Source organism: Anas platyrhynchos, chromosome 1 (assembly GCF_047663525.1).
Source record: "Anas platyrhynchos isolate ZD024472 breed Pekin duck chromosome 1, IASCAAS_PekinDuck_T2T, whole genome shotgun sequence".
NCBI lineage: Eukaryota > Metazoa > Chordata > Aves > Anseriformes > Anatidae > Anas > Anas platyrhynchos.
The window spans coordinates 6,648,617-6,669,698 of NC_092587.1; the positions used below are offsets into that span (position 1 = coordinate 6,648,617).

A 21,082-nucleotide genomic window follows, 5' to 3' on the forward strand; every position below is an offset into this window, starting at 1 on the left:
CCTGTGGTTATTTAAATGGTGCTGCCTGTGCATGTGGACAAAAGCACAATGCGCTCTTCCTCATTTTGAATGGGTGTTGCCACCACACCAACTATAGTTAAGCATCTTCCTTCCCCTGAAATATGGAGTTGAACATGAAATGAAGCAAGACATTTTGAAAATTAAACAGCGTTTTTATTATGATTATTCTCTAAAGGTTTGATCGATTAAGCAGTTAGGAAAAATACTTCTTGTCAGTTACATAATTCCAGGTAAAAATATCAGGATTATTCCAACAAACATTTTTTTTTTTCAATTCTGGACATAAAGTAAAGGACCTTTATTACAAGAACAGATATGTTCTAAGCCATCTAGACTGGACAATTTTCAACTACATTTGTTGTTGTGAAATTTTAGAACTTCATGAAAGGAACTTGGAGCGGTTTCTCTGTTGCACGCTTCAGAGCCAGTGCATAAGTATAAACCCTGGCATCCACTGCAATGTGCTCTTCTGCTACTAGCTCTGGGAGAGGGGAAAAAAATGAGATGCTGTTAAGACTTTCCATCTCCATAAATCTCCAAGTTCATTACTAAAATTAAGATGTGCTTAGGCAGATGATAGGACAAGGGAGATGGCTTTAAACTAAAAGAAGAGAGGTTTAGGTTAGCTATAAGGAGGAAATTCTTCACTCAAAGGGCAGTGAGGCCCTGGCCCAGGCTGCCCAGAGGAGCTGTGGCTGCCCCATCCCTGGCAGTGCCCAAGGCCAGGCTGGATGGGGCTTTGGGCAGCCTGGGCTGCTGGGAGGTGTCCCTGCCCATGGCAGGGGGTGGCACTGGGGGGGCTTTGAGGTCCTTTCTGACCCAAACCATTCTGGGATTCTAAGTACAGCATTCTAGAATTAAATTCTTCAGGCTAATGCCTAAGACTCTCGGTAATTCTGTCATATGGCCATGTCTCCTGCAGTTTTTTTTAAGACACAGAACTGTAGGATGAGAAATGTCAGGGAGAGTTATGAGAAGAGATACTATGGGTTTCTTGAAGCTCATATTCGTGCTTTTAATGTGTCAGAAAGCTCTTACCATCAATTCTTTGCAGTAAGTCATTCTTCGGAAGTGAAATAACTTCCACGTATTCTAGGAGAGAAAATATTAAACACCTCTAAATCAATGGACAGTAGAGGAAGTCTGTCTCAGTGTTCTATTTTCTAAAGCCTACAGGAGGAAACAAACTTGCTTAATACTCATCACCACCTAGAAGTTGTGAACCTTTGAGTATGATAAAAAGGCTCATTATATGAGGGAAGGCAGTGACTGGGGTCATTAAAAACAGATTTGGCTAAACAAAAGTGGGGAAAAAAGTGGTAGCTATGGAAGGTGAGAACTCCCCAAAAGGAGTCTTGCCCCCTTCTGAGAAGGGAAAAATATCATATTGTTGAAGTGGACTCCTGTCTGACCTAACTGGTACAGTAAGGGATTTTAGATGCATTTGAAGAGTAAAACAGCATGCTACCTAAAGAATAAAGGTTTGCTAGCGGTTAATTTTTATTGGCTTACACCTGCCCAGCATGTCTAAATTAGTTGCGTTTGGGGGGTACTTGAATTAATTATAGCTGTTGTGGATTCACTAATTTGTATTTCTTGAGATACCAGTGCAATGCTTGAATGCAACTGATGTGATAACACCCTGCCGGAATTTTCATGTCTAGGCAGAGTCAGTCTCATGTATGTTTGATTAGGGTCAGCAGATTAAACAAGCCCAAACAAAAAACATAAACTGACACTTTCTAAGTAAAACACAGAAAGATCACACTTGACCTTAAATGTCACTGGGAGCACATTATGTAACATACCTCCATCGTCTGTAAGAAACAAAACAAAAAAGCAAGTTAAGGGTTTTGAAATCTATTAAAGTTCACAACTAAAAAAGCAGTTCTGATACCTGACTGTGAATGACACCATACTTACTTCCAGGTCGAGCCACAGCTAAGGAAAATTGAAGTTCACAAGTGCTTATGGCTCTCACTGAAGTTTACCACCTGAATTTCTCATTTTGGGTATGCCAGTACCTGACACCTAACAGCTATGAGTTTAGCAAACAAACATGGTTCTGCTCTTCCAGACTACAGCACGAGACTTGAAGGATATATTTACAGAGTCTAAACCAGCAGGGAGGGAAGAGAAGAACACAGTGGTAGGCGTAGTTCCTGTGAAGTTTTGTTATCGTGTAAGAATTCCTATATAAATGGTAGAAAACTCACCAAGTTTCTGCTTAGGTCTTGTATTCTCAGCCTCATCTCCATTAATGGTGACGCTCACAATGTGCGTTGTGCTGTTTGACAAACCTGGGTCCAAGCAGAGAGCTGCAGACAAGCAAACAGGTTCATTTTCAAAAGCAGAGGTCAGGTACCTTGCCATTTTACAAAAACTTCCATCCAAACATACTTTAAGGACAACATATCTGTTAAGTTCATGCTGAAGAAGCAGTGAAAAGTAATGCTTCTGTAACTCATCTCTTCCAGATTCCTTATAAGATGTGCTTTCAGCACTTAAGTTTATTTTTCACTCCATACACTGTAGATTAAACTGTAAACTACAATTCTCCTGTAAGCTTCCTCAGCCTATTAAGTGTCATTTTGCTACCACCTGTCTCTGCTTCTCTGTCCCCAGCATGCAGTTATACCCAGTCAAGAGTCAAGTTTTAATTGTACCATTTACTTGAAACCATACATAAGTTGCCTCACCAAGTCACAGATTTTGTGTAAAGTCGCTTATTTAATAGCAAAGTTTTCCCCTACAGATGTCAGCCTTACTTTAGTCCTGTATGTTTAACAGTAGCCCAGCAACTGACTCACCAAGGACCAAAGTCTCAATGGTACATCTATGTACTCTGCTAATCTGTGTAGTTTTTTCTGGACATGTATTTCCCTTTGGTTTAAAGCATGTTGTATTTATCAGAAAGAATTAGCTTTGTGTGGGAAAGAAAAAGAAAAAAGCACTGACCTGGAGTACATTCAACAACTTCCCCCTTGTACCCCGTTTCTTCCTCCAACTCCCGCAATGCAGCACTTTCTGCAGTCTCGTTTTCCTCAATGAGGCCTGCAAGATAAATAATTATACAAGAACAACTTCAAAATTAGCACACATGTACCCACAACATCCATTCTGAGATCTAATGCAGCTTTACAAATGAGGTGAAACATCCTCGTCACCCCATTTTACAGAGGAAGAAACTAAGACATTAGGGAGGGTTCCAGTTCCTGGATTTATCGCTGCTGCTGCCCATATCTCCAACTGATTATCTCCAGCATCACGCCACCTTCCCAAAAGATGGTGTTAATATTCTCAGGAGGGAAAGAAGCCAAATGTTGTGGCTGTTAAAGAGTGGAGGGAAATGCAATATTGTCCTACCAGACTCCTTTTTCGAAATGTCTCTCATCTGCTAAAATGAACAATGTTCATTTTGTATTCTTCGTTACCAAATATTCTTATTTTTGAGCAGCACGCTGAGCTACAGAGACCACCATGGATTTCTCAGAGCTACTTCATTATGACTGAAACTCCAAGCACATCTAGACACGCTTGACTATCAGCTTTATGTGACCTGTCTTAATGTTTCAACCACTTACCTGCAGGAAATTCTAAGCAGTAGCCATTAATTGGAGGCCTGAACTGTTTCACCAGGACAATGCAATCGTAGTGGAGGGTTCTCTGTAGTACAGCTATCACCGCTACACCTATAGGCAGCAACAGAAAACAGAAGCACAAAATATCTGAGCATAACAAAGTGAGTAGTTAGTGCTGGATCCAAAAAAGAACCTACAAACTAACACTGTGCATTAAAACGACAAACATTTGGATGCCTGCTCTGCAATCCTGAACTACCTTATACCATGCATGATGAGAGGTAAAAGCCCCAAATGGGATCTCCAAAACACCCCAACAAATTATAGAGACATGTTCCAAGCAAGACTGAGCGTCAGCCCACCTGTAGCTTGGTGGGTTCTCGCCCCTGCAGACAGTTTGGATGCCAAAGTATGGAACCTACGCTCCTTTCGTGGCTGAATTGTGTCCCTCTTTTGCCTGAAGAGTATCTCTAGTCCCTAACAGCAGACCCAGTTCATCAGCGTGTGAGCTGCTCTGCATCACAGCATCCCTCACTGAAATTGTCCCATTGTTACAAAGGGAATATAATTATCTTGGGAAAACACTGCTACCAGTCAGTTCCTGATTCTTCAGCTCTCGAGCTGGGATCTCGCCAGAGCACACTTGCTCAGTGGTCTGGCGTATGCTGGGAGCCCTGCAGAGCTATTTGTGCATTCAGAACCATACTGTCTCGCAGTCTGCTCTGTGAGTTTATCAGAAATTTCACAAAAGCTACAAACAATCAAAGTCTTACATCATCTTACCATCGGCTGAAACTCCCTTTTTCCTGCCAGCACGCTTTACGGTTTCCCAAGTTCTGTTCAGCACAGAGAAAAGAACAAATTGATGTATTAAAAGGAACAATATCCATTTCTTTTAGGTTGTCTCCTACCATTGCTTTCATTTAGAAGCAAAATATGTCATCATTCAGAGAGGCTCTGTAGGAAAGCAGCTGGCCTTAGGCATCCCCCTCTCTTGTTTTGGCTCCATAAGATGTCTGAGGTATAATTTTGTTTTGCCTACCTAAAGGAGAGAGCAAATAGATACCTACTGATTGCTTGGGGTCACTAAAAACAAGGGAAAGGCATAAATGATTGTCATGGAACACACAAGTCATATAAAAGTCATCATGGAAAAATGAAAAATAAAGCAGTTTATGTATTAAACCTGCCAGATTTTGTTAGTTTTGAAAAAAGATTATGTGCATTCTTTTATCTTGCTTTTGCATACCGTTAATAATTTAAGTTATTGTGAACTCTCAGCTCAGTTTCTTGAGCAAAAGAAGCCTGTAGGCAAGGAAGACCAAAACTTCCCTCTTGATATAAGCAACGAAATGAACAAAATCCAAAAACCCATCAGCAATAATAATCCATTCACAAAAGCTCCAATCTTTGCTGTTTCTTAAAAGGATACTTTGCTGATGAACAGGGAGGCGCTTAGAGAATGCAAACTTCATGGAATCTAATATGTGAAGGGGGGGAAACAAAGCTGTGTCACATCTAGATAAACGTGGCAAAACTAAAGCATGCAAAAGAATTGGGCAGGTGTTATAATATACAAGAGGACAATAACTTGTCAGTACTATATAAGGTTCTGTACCACCAACAGGGAAAAAGGACCCCTTAGTGAGGCACCAGAAAAGTCAAAGGACGAACTCTCTGATCATCACAGCTTATCTGCACTGCTACAACTTCCTTCTGCCTAGCATCTTTATGAGGAGGTGGAAATGCAAGGTAAAGCAAGGCCTAATGCACCCCAAAAGATTTAGGAGCCAAATTTGATCCCACATGCTAGCTAGAGAAGGATTTTTTTCTCTGAACAGTGCAAAATTATAAAGACATTGCACAATATATTGTCTTTTGTTGAGTAATAGGTTTGTAGTGCTCCTATTCTGTCTAGCCTGTGGCTGGTCCATATAACTGGGAACATGATAGGAATTCAAAAAGATTCCAGGAAGGCAATTACCTGGTTTTACCATTGGGATCAGTATAAGTTGTTTCCTCAAGCTTCAACCATTTTCTTTCTACAATTACCTAAAAAAAAAAAAAAAAAAAAAAAAGATTCTTTGTTAAATAAATCATAAGATTAATCTCAAATATATTTGGGTTTGGGGGAAGAGACAATACAAGTTCATCTGAAATACTTTTGAGACCAAATCTCATTATCAGAATATACACAGGAACACTTAATGACTTCCTGTAGCTGGTAGGGAAAAAAACACTTCTGCCATGTTCTTGGATTGGAATAGAAAATAAGCCTGGTAAATTCCTTTAACTGGACTTTCATAACCAAGTTGCAATGAATTCATTAGGATTTAATTTAGGAAAAAGTCCCATCCCCTTCATCTTCTGAGAAGAACTTTGCAAAGGTCAAGTTCCTGCTTAAAATGAGGATCTTGTCTGCATAGAATTTAGCTATACTAGAGATTTGAGAGGCCATTTATCAGAAAGCATGCCCTAACAGCTATACATGAAATAGCTAAGGTAAGACTGAAAACCAAACTATTTTGAAACTTTTTTTGGCCTTTATTATGGCCTCGAGTCACTGTTGTCTTCTGTAACTGAGAGCCCTTTTCACATGCATGCATACCTGACCTTTTAGGATTTCTGAGAGCTACTGATTGGGTGCTCAGCATTATTAGAGCTTGTCTGTTCTGAGCGAAATGATTTTTTTTTTTTTGCCCTGTGATGTTTTCTTATCTTTCATGTAATTCCTTTAAAAGGGGAAAGTATGTGTGTTAAGCTTTCAGCTTATATTTTTTTTTAGCATATCTTGTATTTTAAGCCTTACTAATTGTATAGGCAGACAAGAAGCTTGCCTCCAGAATTTTGTAACAAGTTGGCCATTGGGCTGACCACAGAGATCATGAATAATCGGCAAGATGAACAAATTGCTTTCTATTGTCCAACAATACATACTGCTGAGCGCAATGGGGGCTGTACAAGAAAAGCCAAAAGAGGCTCTGAAAAAAAAAGAAAACGAAATTGTAGCAAAGAATGAAGTTCCAGAGGCTATTCATGTGACAGCCAAGTTACAATCCTCCAGTGCAGGACAAAGAGCAAATAGGACGTGAGTAGCCATGTGAATTGTGAACTTAAGCTGAGAGATTGACCAACTAAACCAACAAATATGTAGAAATGAACTGTAGTATGTGACACAGCTAAAACCAGAGTACAGAAGCACAAAATAGCTTCGGCTGGATGCAGAATGGAAACTGGAAGTGACACAGGTGTCCAGTAAACTGAGTAAACTCACATAGTCCTTAATCTGTGTTCTTCAGAACAATTATTTGGATATTGAAATATCAGTAGCGCTTCTATGGTTGTAAATGTGGCCACACGTATTTTACACGGAGAGAGTTTTGGCATTTGTTTTGGGAAGTAAATTTCTAGGTAGCAGGAACTGAAGAGGAAAGCTATGTACTCTCAGAAGGGCTTTCTAATGGATTTGTGGTCATGAAACCAGCAGGAAGTTTATGATGTCTGCTACAAGAAATAATTCCACCTGGTATCATTCAGATATATTTTAAATAGCTTTGCATTCGGTCCTAGGTCACTGCAGAATGAGAGTACAGGAAGACCTAAAAGAGATGAACATCACGTCCCGCTGGTTGTCCAAGGAGAAGAACCTACATGCTTCAGTTGAAGAAACAAACACAGCCAAATGTTTGTGTTAATGAATTTTTTAAATGCTGCAGAGAACACAAAGGGCTAGGCTATTGGTTGTAGTTTGTTGCAGTGTTCAACAGAACTGGCAGATCACTACCACTGTTGCCAAGTTATTGTTTGCTGAGCAGAAATGGTAAAATGGATGAAAAACAGGAAAACATCAGGTGCCAGGAGTCCCAGAGGAAAAAGAAATCACTACTCTGTAAGAGATTTGACCTACACAAACTCCAAAAAGACAACAGAAGGACAAAATATAGATTTTAGGCATACAAAACAGTGCCAAACAAAGTGTCTTGTTTTTCATCTGGTATTCTTAAGTACAGCTTTTGGCCTCTACTGTAATTAAAAAGTACTCTAGGCCATGGAGCATAAATATGTACAATGGAAGTGAGGTGAAAGCCTTGCTGCTAATTGCCTACAGGGTGAGAAAACTGAAAGCTGCCAGGTTTCCCTAGGAGTAAAATAAAGTTTTTTGTCACCCACCTTGTCAGGTGCACAACTAAAATCTCTTGGAAGTTGGCTTAGAAACATAATTCTTGCCTTGCAGAACATCTTACTTAGGGCCCAATGGCACTTTTCAGGGCGTGTTTTACTAACCATACTCAGTTTTAGAACGAGCAATTTTTATGGCTTGATCTATTACTTTGCTGGGCAAATACCAGATGTTTTTGCTCACAATAGCCTGACAGGGGGTTCCCAGAAGCAGGAAGAAGAAAGTAAGATCAGCAGCTACATTCATAAAAGAAGAAGATTCTCCAACATCAAGCCACACAGGTGCTGAAGACCAAAACACTTTCAAGGTAAGGGTGACTGGCAGACACATGGTACACATTCTCCTCATTTATGCCCAGAAAATGACTGAAAAGGCTAAATTGCTCAGAAGATGCAAGATCTAGTTAAAAATTTCTGATACTGAAGAGTGCAAAGGAGAAAACCTAAGAGGTATGACGAAGAAAAAGAACATAAAATTCAAGTATTACCTGGAAAAAAAAACACCACCTCCACCAACAACAAAAAAGCACACCATGTGCTAAGGTCTAAAAAAACTTGTAGTTTCAATTAAGGTGAAAATGCTCCTAAAAAGCATCCAGAAGTGCCTCAGAATTCCATTCTGAAGACCTGATATTTTCTGATTCTGTAAAAATAGAATGCAACTATGTGTTTTTGACAAATCTTACTGCCTCCTTACTAATGCCTTTAGAACAGCGATCATCTAAATACAAATCCCTCCAGAAAACATCAGAGAAGGTCAAATCCTAAATGTTAAGGCAACTCTTAGAGGTTTATCTTCGAGGAACAGACAACGTTTTCACAATCTACCCATTTCTAAAGTCTCTGAGAGAAATCAATGTTATTTCTTAATATTAAAAACAGCCTGAACAGACAGTACAACAAACAGCTATAAAATTAGGAAAAGAAGCAGAAGCTTAAAAAAACTGAGCACTGGTTTCTCTCCCTCTCCTTGCTAATTTGTAAGATTGTTTCACAAAAAGAAGTACGTATTCCTCATCCACGTCACCTTCTTTAAACTCTTTGCCCATCAGGAAGAAGTGTTCTGCCTGAACAGATTTTCCAAACCTACAGCATCTGTAATATTTCTTATTCTGCACCCACAAACATTCTGACCTGTCTCAGCTAGTTGTTATTTAGCAATAAAACGTGTCAAAATGAAACATGCTATACCTCTTCTTTAAGGACGAATTGCCTAGGAGTTTTCGGAACTTCTGCGGATGTCTCAGTTGCCATTTTCAGGAATGTCAGGCTTTTCCCCTCCTGTGCAAAGTCCAGACTACTATGAAACAAAGTCAATATTTGCTTTCAGAGTAAAGTTAAAAGGTTCATTGCTGCATTCTAAATTAACAAATCAAGCTTGCCAGAGAAAGTTAACAGCATGTGATGGCAAGTGCAATTCATGTTTTCAGCTCCACCTGACGGTTTTGAAGGAAGTCTGGGTCAAATCCCAGACTTACGTAGTTGGTAACAGTCCTATCAAATGTGGAGTAGCTGTGCTGGCTGAAGGTACCCTCCTTACCTGTTCAAAGGTCAGGCACACACAGAAGCAAAGTTGATCCATTTAGCAGAATTGTTTCATCCTGCTCAGTGAAGTGTCAGGGCAGCATTGGCACAACAAGTCTAAGCACTCCACTGTCAAAGTGGAAAAAAAACTTACACCAGAAGGACTTTCAGGAGTAAAAGTTGCACATTGTTGAGAAAGGATCAGAACCAGAAGCTACATACATCACAGATATGTACATAAATGACTCAATTCTTCCCCAAAAAACTCCAAGGTCAAAAAGTCACCCGTGTGTTGCAAGTCGAGGTGGCACGTGGAGTTAGTGTGATCCAAGCACGTCAGTCTCCCTTACTAGGAACGGCGTGGCCAACACCATGCAAAAGGCAGTGGGATGTGCCCAAAGCAAGGCTCTGCCTCAGCCCTGTCTCTCTGCTGAGGTGTGCAGGCACTCCCAGCACAGAAACTGTTATTCCAAGGAAGCTCATCTTTGATATTATGTTGCCGTACTGAAGTCCTGAAAATTATTTTGAAGTAAAAAGATAGCGCCAAGAGGCAACTTAGTTTAGATGCCAGGAGAAACAAAGTATCTCAGAGATCTCTGCTATTCTCAAGAGTTCATTTAAGGTTGTAATCTTTCCATGAAGTCAACAGGAACCTTTCCCTTGACTCCAACTATAGTTTAATAAGGATTCTCTAGCAACAAACACTATCTTCTGTGAGTGCTCACCTCCATCACACCCAATGTTAGCACTTTCATTCTTACTTTATCCTTCTGTGATAAAATCTACAGCACATCTGTGAAACACACGAGTAGGGAGCTCTATTGGCTTTCTAACATATAAGATTTGTATTTAATTTCACGAGGTAGTTCAGAGGACTAGACAGTACAAGCTATGTCTGGTTATCAGAAAGATTACAACTAATGTACATAAATCCATTTCCTCAGGAAGTACAAAGGGCAGGCTCCTTCTTAAATCTTAAGACAGTCTTGTTGGATGAAGTACACTGTAGTGGTTGTCAAAGTTTCAATTTGTCTTTGTCTTCAATTTGTCAACTTGCAAAGGAACTCTCACTTACTAAATCCAGTTCTGTCATTTCAAAAATTCATTATATATATATATATATATATATATATATATAATCCTAAAATTACATTATATTATCCTTTCTAAAAGAAATTATGCTTCATCTTAAAATTATGTAGTTTTATTGCCTACATTACCACTACTATGAAAAACTGTTCTAGGACCTTACTTGCTTATGTTACGTTTATCCCAAATTAGTTCAGTTAGTGTTACCCATTTTTTCTGAAGCCAACTCAAATCCTCCTCACTTAGGATTTAAGAGATGTGACTGGCAAACAGTCACAGTATCTTGCTGTGAGTCTAACATACAATATTAAGCTTTCCACCAAACTCATGCAAAAGGATCACAGCCCAGCATACTGGTTTGAAAAGGCTCCTGGTCATCCATGAGAAACAGTCAAGCTAGGCTCTGTGTGATGCCCTAAATATCCAGCTTCAAAAATACAGAAAACTTACATACTTATCTACAAGAAATGCACCTCCAATGTTTGGAAAGAATTATAAGCTTTCTGATTGACAATATATACACATCAAAGACAGGAGATAGCAAATGGTGTTGATCTTTAACTTTTTTTAGGACTGGATTCCTCTTTTAGTCCCATTCCACTGATCATCATAACGCTTCTACATTAACTGTATCTGTGTATCTCTCTCAAACAGATTACCACAGTTGTTCTCAAAGTGTCATATACAACTTTATTAATGCTTTGTATAACAGTATTAATACTTACCCACATCAATTACAAATACACCCTAGGAGCTCATCTCATGCCAGAAGCTCTTTTCAACAGAATTTGCTCTCTCCTGCAGTGACAGATTCAAGGATGATTTGTGACTAAAATTACAAGGAATTATTGAAGATGGCTTCAGATTGAAATAGCATGAAAATGTGCACTAAGTGAAAATGAGACTCATCCATCTCGGGTTCTGTACTGAAGATCTTCTCCACTAGTGGGTGCAATAACACTATACATGAGCGACATTTTAAAAAGTTCTACCAAATTTTTTTTTTTTCCAAATTCAACTGACTGTGTAGAATTGGAAATTTCTGCAGTTACAAAGCTGAAATACCACTTGGCTAATTGAAGGCTTCAGGTCTAGTATCTCACATTAGTCAAAGCTGCTCAGACAAAGGCAACACAGTTCCTACATCACTAACGTTAGTGGTGACTGACAATTAAATCTATGGCTGCAAGGTAAAGCTCTGTGTAAGGTTTCAGAACAGATGTTGTCTCACAGCCCTTGGACAGGAAGGTTTTCTCATACAGCTACCACGGGATCATTTGAGTTAAAAAACATAAAGCTGCTGGCACAGCAGCCAGGAACCTGATTACGTGACTTCCACTTACATGAAGTCCATGAATTTAAATACTTAATAATTATTAGTAGAACTTTAAGAATACATCAGAATGTCCACATTTACTAGCATTCTTAGTGTGAATATAAACTATTTGAACTATAAATTATAGGAAAAAAAAAAAAAGGTTGGCCCACTTCTACCTTCTCTGATGACTTTCATGGTTAGTATCCCAGGATACTGCTGGCAAATTGTGCTACTTGTTCCATTTGCCTCATGTATGGCTCAAATTCCGACCTAAAAAAGTCATACCATGTATAAAAGGTATAACTTTATGCCCATTGCTTATTCTTTTATTGAGCGGTTTCCTTAGGAGGGAATATCCAACCTTCTGACATCAGTTCCTACATTATCCTTCCCGAAAGTTAAGATCTAAGACCAAGTGGGGCCAGTGAATGAGCTTACAGAGTAGCCAGGTGTTAAGTTAACCTCTTCAAGTCACAATAGATGGATTAGCTTTTCTAAACCTCTTTTCAGAGGGAATTATCTGATCCAAGCTACACATCCCAAATGACTCCAACCAGATTTAACAGAAGCTCAGCAACAGTGTCCCAAGGCAAGATTAAGCTCAAACAAGAGACAGGATTCCTTCCACATAAGGTGCAAAAGGGGCACTGGTGGGTGTTTCATGCACAATTTATCCAGCAGAGTGCTAAGATACGTGCTCAAAGCACACATTGCTGAAGTTTGGGAAGACTTTTATTCACCGCTTTGTCACCAGGTTGCACTGAAGTTCGTCTGTATTTCAGCAACACGATTCATGCACCAAAATCAACTGATCAGAAGTTAAGAGGAGGGGAAAAGGGAAGGAAAACGTTTCATTTTTGTCCTTATTTCAGCAGTATGGACGACCCACTCACTCAGAAGTGAATAGAATGTGGAGAAGTAACTGGTTCCTGCCACGTAGAAGAGAAGAAAAGAAAAAAGGGAAGAGAAGGGCAGCTTTGTGCAAGCAGAAGAGGGTTAGCAGCACCCGTGTGTTGCTGCCAGCCTCCCCTGAGGGGCAGAGGAGGGTGAATTAAAATCATAAGGATCAGAGGAAATAGTGGAACATGGAACTGAGCACGGAGAGCACCGAGCGGACCGAGGAAGGGCTCGAAGGCAGAGCAGAACCGGAGGGCTTAAAAAAAAAAACACACACATTTCCGTGGGTAAATCCGCGGCTCCCGGCGAAATACTTAAGGAAAGGGATGAAAGGGCGTCTGGACGCCGCCCCCAGCGGGTGACCCCGCAGAAAAACCCCACGTACGAGCTGTGCCCGGCGGCAGCAGGGGAGCTGGGGAACCAGGGCCACGGCCGGGTGGCGCTGACGAGATGGCGGCGGCTGAGGCGGGGCCGGGTCGGGTGCGCCGACGATGCCGGCCCGGGCGGCTCCGGGAACGGAGGGGAGGTTCCGGGCGGAAAGGGAGCTTTTTGGGGAGAAAAGGGGCCGAAACGGGTCGGGCCGTGCCGTGCCGGGCCGAGGGGAGGATGAAGAAGGAGCAGGTAGCGCACTGCCGCTTCTCCGTGTGGTACCCGCTGTTCAGGACCGTCACCATCCGTAGGTGCGTGGGGTCGGAGGAGCCCCTGTGGGGCGGCGTGTGAGGGGGGTGTGGGGCGGTGTGTAGGGTGATATGTGGGGCGATGTGTAGGGTGATATGTGGGGCGATGTGAGGGGTGGTGTGGGTTTGGAGGCTGGGGGAGCGTCTGCGAGGCTGGCTGTGGCCCTGTGGGTTTGGTTGAGAGCTTGGTTAGACCCGGGGAAGGGTGTTTGGTGCTGGTCTGGGTGAGAAATAAGGGCCTGCGTGGGGCAGCGATGGCTGGGAGGAAGCACAGGGGGCTCCATCGAGGCTCCAGGGGCTGCCCCAGGAGCTGGAGCCTTCGACATCCACCCCAGGGAGCTGCTCTGGGAGGCCCGAGGTGCAGGCTGAGCGCTGGTGATCTCCACAGTGTGCTCTGGTGGGACCCCAGGCTGTCCGCGTCCCACCTTGTGCCCACTTGGTTGCTCAAAAAAAACAGGCTGAGTGCCCTCAAACCAAGTGGTTAACTTCAAGTTCCTGTTTATTTTTATTTTTTTGGAAAAAGTAGCAGCTTCTGTGGTTGCTGAGGTGCTGCTGCAGGTTACCCAGGGGTTATGAGGCCCACCAGCAGCTCAGGGCAGTCAAACTCGAGAAAGGTGCCCTGGTGGGTCAGAAAGCTGTGACATCAGGCATTTGGTAACCAAAACATTTAATCTTTACACACTTTAGTGTTTAGCCAGTGTAGGTTTTTGGTCAATTTAGCAACAGTCACGCATTTTTTGAACATTCAAGTGATAAAGGCAAATTTTGGTTTGGATTTTAGAAGGGAAACATTTGTTTTGAACAACACGCTGCTCCTCTCCTCACTGGCCACATGCAGTCTTTGAATTTTTTAAAAGTTTGAAGGAGTGGAGTATTTCTGTGCACTTTGTCTGAGATGGTTGTCGCTTTCTCCTTTACTTCCCTGAAAGGAAAAAGAGAGTTGCATTTTGTGAAGGATGGGAGGGGAGCAAGAGAAACGTGTTTTTTCATAGCGTTAGAGAATAAAACATTGATACTGAGATACGTTCCATTTAAAAACTATTATTTTTATTCAACTCTTTGTTATTTTAGCAAGTAATAATAAATTACTGAACTCATTCTCTTTTTTTTTTCCCAGTGTTATACTTCCCCTCCCAGATAATGTGAAAGAATACCTGCTGGATGATGGGACGCTTGTGGTTTCTGGAAGGTAAAGTTTGTTTCCCTTCCACTGTGCAAGTATTAATACTATTTTATAATCACAATGGTATTTTGTATTCATATGTATTATAATTTGCATAAGGAGTTTTGTATGTTTGACCAGTCTGGCTGCAGTCAACCTCATACTGTATGAACATGTGCATGGGCAGACTGTTGCTGTCAGCAAAGCTTGACTTGCTAGTGCCTAAAACAGCTCCTAAAATCCATGCAATGTGCTTGATTGATTCTTTTATTTTCAAAATAAAAAGTTGTTTATTATTATTATTATTATCATTATCATTATTATTATTTCCTTGCAGAGTCTCCTAGTCTCTCAGGATTCAGTGCACAGCCTGATGATTTGTATTTGGTTGCCTTGGTACAGTTAGTTCCAGTTAAGTGGCTTGAACAGTGCCACAACATTTCCATGCCTGCAGCCTTATTCAGGGGTGAAATGTCATTACTTGAGTTTAATTTTCAATAATATAAGCCAAGTACAAAAATCTTACTGATTATTGAGGTTATATAATCATTTGTTTACATACAGTCAGTGCCTACAAAGAGGCTGAATGTACTGTATGTATACCTATGCCAAGATTTTGGATGTAGAAGGGTGAGATAGGTACCAGTGAAAAACAGTTGATGTGAATCCAGGCTTTGTTCTTTGCTTTCTCCTTAGAATCTTACCATATGTCTTCCTTGTAAAATGATTATTGCACAAATATATCTTGCTAATGATCAGGCTCAGAATACAGTCCACACTTCGTCATTTCCTGATGGGTAGTTTGACTCTCACAGGGCAACCAATTAGACTGTGGATATAAGGGAGCTAGGCCTAATTTCTCAGGAATCAATCTGTACAAAATTGAAGCTGTTTAAACACCTTGTAGAGATGAAAGGTCAGAAATGTTTTTTTTTTTTTTTTTTTTTTTAAACTAATTTGGTGAAGAAGCAATACTGTCACCTGTTTCTGCAGAATTTGGTAATCTATTTAACAACAGCCATTTAATTTGTAATCAGACTTCAGAAAAGTTAAAACTGAGGACGTGAGTTCACAGCTATTCCATATGAACAATTTCTGCTGTCTTCAGTGGAAAAATGGACAGCTTTATAATTGAATTAAATTATATTAAGGTAGTTCTAATTTAAAAGTCCAATTTAAAACCCAGTTTTTCTATTAAGTTGAACTTTCTTAGCTAGAAGTTAATGTGATCTTCCTACAGTCAAGGCCAACATCAATTTTAAACCTCAGTGAGCCACTATCTGAGCTCTGTATCTCAAAAATTGAATCGACAATTTGATCCCTGTGGAAGTGCATTACGGAACTGCAGAAATGTAGCTTGTTGAAGAATTGACTTTTTGCTATCAGTACCTAGTTGTAAGGATGTACGTTTGAGCTTACCCTGTTTGCTATGCTGACTTGCCTTTTTCAAGAGCTTGGTCTTCTACCTTAAAAGATCTTCACGCTCAGTTACATTGGCCAAATAACTTGAAAAGTAATGTAAAACGTAAAGGGAATATTTGCAGCCAAGTATTTTCCCCCACGTATGCTAATGTTTGCAAGAGCAGATCTCATATGTGGAGAAAAAGGAGCTTCCCAGTAAGAAGTTAATGGCTATGTAATCACTTTCAGTATGATCCTCTTTTTCTGTGTGTGGAGTGTGAGGAAGTTTTATTTTCAGAACCTGAAATACACAGGTCAGCATTTCAAACAAGTTTTATAAAGTTTTACGTGGAAAAAGAGTGTGGAGGCAAAGCATAACTTAAGTTGATCTTTTTTTTTTTTTTTTTTTTTTTTTTAAGTTTCTAACTTTGCTGTACTCACCCAGTAGCACAAATTAAAAGAATGATTAATAAGGTGTTGAAAAGCTTAAATTATGGTCTTTTCAGAGCAGGACATGATCCGCTAATTGGAAAGAATCAAAGTGTTTTGGATAGGGCTCAAGTCTAATGCCAGGGAGTTTTGTCCTCAGTTATTCTATATTGGCTTGCTCTGATTTTCTCTGCCAGGGGTTTGAGGCTTAATCTTCTTATGAAAACATTTTGAGATCAACAGCTGGTAGATGCTGTGGAAGTGTAATATATATGATCAAGTCAAACTCTGGTGCTCAATTTTTTTCCTATTACTTTTTTGGTTTAGAGAAGATCCGCCAATTCATGCTCAAGAAGGGAGTGACGATGCAGAGGAAATACAGGTCAGTGTAAAACACAAGTTAATGTCGGGTGTCTGGAGAAAAACATGAATATTTCTGCATGCTTTATAGGTGAGGATAGTACTTCACCAAAATAATAATCACACACTGTTTGCCTTGAAAAAAATTAACAAACATCATGATTGACAACACAAACATGATGCCAAGGAAGGCTTAAAATGTTTGCTTTTTCACACACAACTTTTTTTTTGTTTTTAATTTCTTGATAATTATATTTCTAATAATGACCAAGGAATGTTGAAGGATGTTGGAAATGAAATTAAGATGGTTTTATGTCCCAGAAAATGAGGAGTTACTTCAAGAAACAATGAAAGTCTGTAAGGCCTCTGAGGGGTATTCCAGAAATAAAAAACACTGAAAAATGTTATAAATGCAAGGTGACAGAAGGTGCAAAAAGGATGAGAAAGAGAAATATAAGTAACATTAGCAGATTGTGGGTCTAAGGATGGAAGTAAGGGAGGTGCAGACAAGGTTTAGACTGAGTTCTGAAATGTACAAGTCTGCAACATAAATCATAATTAAAATATATAGGTGTTGTCTTGTATCCGTACTTTACAACAGTACTTTGGCTGGATATATGCATTTTTTTCTGTGTTAATTTATAACCATAATAATTAGAGAATAATGATATCATGCTGGAGAAAAAACAGGGCAATGATGACATGTTGTAGGAAGCTCTATAGTTTCCAGTATTATAGATAAATTTATAATAATTATAAATAAAATCATAATGGATGTCACAGGAAAGCAGTGACCTTTGATTTGTTCTTATGTTTAACAGTGGTCAGATGATGAGAATACCACGACGCTTAAGGTAAGTTCCCAACACGTGGGTTTATGTCAGCAGTATTCTTCCTGAAACCTTGTGACAGGAACTTCTCACCAGTTAGAGATATCCATTGTAGTTAGTGTTTTCAAACCGTTCTAGACAGATGGCAGTATAGATACCTGTAACCTTAAAAATGTTGTTTTGCTGGCTTAATTTTATTTAACTAAAAATAAAATGCTTCTTTTCTTCGTCCCCAACAATCACACACTTGTTAGACTATAGGAAATGAACTGAAGGATGGCTCTAAATATAGCTGTCTTTCATTTTCACTGCTTTGAATATCTCCCAATTACTTAATCAGGCTGGATGCAGAAGAAATGAAGCCCCTGCAGCTCAGTTTTCACAGCTCTTCCCTTACACCTTTGCCATTATTTCCTCCCAAGTACCTTCCTTTCCATTTCTACTTTTCCCCTTTTTCCTGTCTTTATACTCTCCTTGTGCTGTGCCCAGTTTAGAATCAGGATCATGATGGGTACGATTCTGTATTACTTCTTTTTTTTTTATTTTTTTTGGAAACTGTCATTGTTTATTTCTGACAGCTGTCATTGTCAGAGTTAATATACCTGCACCACTTGTCTGCCACTGATACTACTGCTTCAGTCCTGTTAGCTCCTCAATGTTCAATGTAGTGTTGAATTGCTGACGTTGGATTGGGTGCCATATCACCTTCTTTGAGTTGTATGTATGGTAGAACTTAAAGCATAGATTTTAAGACTAATACATTGCCAACTTTGTATGTTTTAATAGCTTCAGTTCAAATATCTGCCTTAGATTGTAATTCAGAGCAAGGATTTCGGTAGTCATCTTATTTTTTTTTTTGCAAAAGTCACGTTGTTCTATCTTGCTAAAGAAGAAATCCCAGATTTTTGAACTGGGTTTTATCACAGTGTACAACAGAGTAAAAAAAATCCTTAATCAAGATATATGATAGCCACTGGAAAGGTACAGGTGATTCCAGGTTAGCTAGGTAAGGATTGTGAACTGTGTGTGCAGTGCAGCTTTACAACTCCAATTTTACTGGGACTGGCTGTGGTGGAGTTTCCTTTCTGCATAGCTCTCCCTTGGGTGCCGTGGATTTTGGATTTGTGGCTAAAACAGTACTCATAATGTGAATGTTTTGGCTATTGCTGGGCAGTCCTTATGTAGTGTCAAGACTTTACTGTGCCCCTTTTCTCCAGCAGCAGAGCCAGGCATGGGCAAGATTAATGGAGGGGACAGAGCCAGGACAGCTGACCCAGATTGTCCTCAGGGATATTCCATACATATAAGGTGATGCCCAGCGATGAAATTGTAGAGGGAGAAGAGGGATGTTTTGGCTTCCAGGGTTGCTTTTGTTCAGAGACCGGCTGGACCTCATCTTTCATCAAACCTGGCACTTTTAAAATGTTTGATTTTTGAACATGGTTTGAGCCTGTGGCTCTTTACAACAAAAATAAGGCCACATTTGGTCATACAAAGATCCCAGAAGTGGGATTTCACAATGTGCTCTGTACCTCCTCATAAGTTTGGAAGGTGATAGCCCTAAAGGTGCCTTGGCAAATACATTTTCTTTACCTGAAAACAAGGGGCTGCTCTGAGGGTAGGGATAGAATGAGAACAGTCTGGTGCTTTTAAGTGTTGCTTGTTACCACTCTGGCAGTGATGAAGAAGAAGAAACAGCCTGTCTAGAAAGCAGAAGGGTGGGGAGCTGCACCTGGAGTTACTGCAGAACGTAGGAACAGATCAAGTAGCTATGTGCAAGCTGGACAGGGACATTCTAGGGAACATAATGTGTAAAGAATAGCAGAGAGGCTGGAGAATGCAGCTCTGTGTTCATCCCCAGCCTGTCTTGCTAATGATTAATCCTGGGTTATAATTGGTTTCTCCACTGGTTTCTTTGTTCAGGGAGCAGTAAGGTGGGCTGTGACTGATTATTTCAACTTGATGACCTGCCTGAGTCATCAGGTAGAACTTGTTTCACTTGCCCCTTCTATATTCTGAAGAGAAATTAGAGCTAGAACCACAGAATAGCCCAGGAAAATAATATTATATGTCAAGAGACATGTCTCATGCTATAAATCCATAAATCCTTGACATATGTCTGAAATAGTTTCATGTTTTTTTTAAAGGTCAGCACCCTTTGTGCCACATTAGGAGTGGAATTTATAGCTTCTTGATGATTTTTTCCCCCTTCACAATATTTACAATATCCTTTACAAGTCAAAGTTTTCTGGTGCAACATGTGGCTTTGCAGTGTGTTTTGATGCAAGTTAGCATATATTATTAAAGAGCTACTTTAAGTCCTTATTTAAAGTATTACTAGAAATACTTTGTAAATAAAAATACTAATATATACTATATAATACATAAATACTTTGGAAAGAATGTCATAATTGATTCTTAAGTGATTTATTTCTACCAATGCATTACGTCTGTAGTGGACAAGTTTACTAGTTTTTTTGGACAATTTTATTCTTTCTATGATATGCATTTCTAATTTTTAAGAATTTTAAAAGCTAATCTTAATTTTTACGGTGGATGCACTTTATTTATTATTACACGTAATGACATTGTGTTTTTTTTTTTTTTTCTTGTTCTTTGTTAAGGCACCAGAGTTTCCTGAGTTTACAGCTAAAGTTGAAGAAGCAATAAGTTCCTTGGGTGGTAGTGTTTTTCCTAAGCTTAACTGGAGTGCTCCAAGGGTAAGAATGCTGGCTCCTAAAATTTTTTACAGATGCTATCACACAGATTTTTACTTTTATTTTTGGTTTATCTTAATGCATTGGAATGTAGAGGAGACCAGGGGTTCTGATAAAGAAAGGAGTGATAGATGACAGTGAGGTTTGATATAGCAAATTGTTCTGGTGGATTAGAGCTAAATGGTACGCTGCTTGGTCAGCCTGAAGCAAAACAGTTCTGTCTCTGTTATACAACCCCCCTACGTCATTGTTATAGATAACTGTCTGGTGGTCAGACTGTCCCCATTTAGGGTATTTGTTGAAAACTTTGCTTTGGATTAAGAGGAAAAAAAAAATAGAGTCTAAAATAGAGTTAAGACTCTATCGTAAGGATGGATACCCTTAAATGACTTTGTATCATGGTCACAAGGAAAATTAGTGTTCAAGCATTCCAGGAAAATACCTGGAAGCAAAACCTTAGTTTTCAAATGGATTTTTGCAGCATACTATTCATAAGAAAAGGAACAGCTATTCTACATCCTTGTAACAGCAGATGAAGCTTGCCTCAAAATCCAAAAATCATTTTCTGCATGTATATCCAATGTTGCATAATATTTTGATCTGATAGATCTGTAGCTTGTATCTTGTAGCTTTATCTTTATTAGATCCTGATAGAAAAGATAATTTTTGGATGTATTTCTTCCTCTTTAGGATGCCTACTGGATAGCAATGAATAGCTCACTGAAATGTAAAGCTCTAAGCGACATCTTCCTACTCTTCAAAAGTTCGGACTTCATTACTCGTGACCTCACTCAGCCGTAAGTAGACTTCTAACAGAGAATATTATTCTTACCCTGTCAAAAAAGAACAAAACACAGAGGGTAACTTTTCATTTCCTGTGAAAGATCTCACTCTTTA

General features: G+C 39.7%; 2 protein-coding genes across 10 annotated transcripts in view; one reads left to right on the forward strand and one right to left on the reverse strand.

Moving 5' to 3' along the window:
• Positions 1-152: 152 nt before the first annotated feature.
• Positions 153-13,127, reverse strand: NUDT5 (nudix hydrolase 5). Of its 9 annotated transcripts, none has more exons than XM_038184883.2 (11): positions 12,887-13,027; positions 11,120-11,192; positions 8,973-9,062; positions 5,587-5,654; positions 4,386-4,438; positions 3,606-3,713; positions 2,980-3,075; positions 2,238-2,339; positions 1,830-1,838; positions 1,060-1,113; positions 153-502 (listed from the first exon to the last, which is right to left on the reverse strand). In XM_038184883.2, the coding sequence occupies exons 2-11, from the start codon at positions 11,123-11,125 to the stop codon at positions 393-395; spliced, it is 696 nt and encodes a 231-aa protein (XP_038040811.1). In that variant the 5' UTR covers positions 11,126-11,192; positions 12,887-13,027; the 3' UTR covers positions 153-392. The 9 variants fall into 9 exon arrangements, with proteins under 9 accessions (XP_038040811.1, XP_012954233.1, XP_071879565.1 ...); XM_013098779.4 differs by having other exon boundaries at positions 8,973-9,081; XM_072023464.1 differs by having other exon boundaries at positions 8,973-9,081; positions 12,995-13,010.
• The window catches only part of CDC123 (cell division cycle 123), a 33,896-nt gene continuing 25,873 nt past the window's right edge, over positions 13,060-21,082 (forward strand). The window contains exons 1-6 of the mRNA XM_005018841.6: positions 13,060-13,289; positions 14,404-14,475; positions 16,606-16,660; positions 17,460-17,492; positions 20,093-20,188; positions 20,876-20,982. Coding sequence (XP_005018898.2) covers positions 13,060-13,289; positions 14,404-14,475; positions 16,606-16,660; positions 17,460-17,492; positions 20,093-20,188; positions 20,876-20,982 — 593 coding nt within the window. The remainder of the gene's footprint in view (positions 13,290-14,403; positions 14,476-16,605; positions 16,661-17,459; positions 17,493-20,092; positions 20,189-20,875; positions 20,983-21,082) is intronic.

What these genes read in the sequence shown, in the direction of transcription:
- NUDT5 (XM_072023366.1), bottom strand. Translation starts at nt 9,363, where the DNA reads ATGGATCAACTTTGCTTCTGTGTGTGCCTGACCTTTGAACAG. An exon ending in AATTCGTCCTTAAAGAAGAG is followed by an intron (nt 5,655 to 8,972) that starts GTATAGCATGTT and finishes TTTTTTTTTTAG; the next exon opens with GTAATTGTAGAAAGAAAATG. An exon ending in CTGCTTAGAATTTCCTGCAG is followed by an intron (nt 3,076 to 3,605) that starts GTAAGTGGTTGA and finishes TTTATCTTGCAG; the next exon opens with GCCTCATTGAGGAAAACGAG.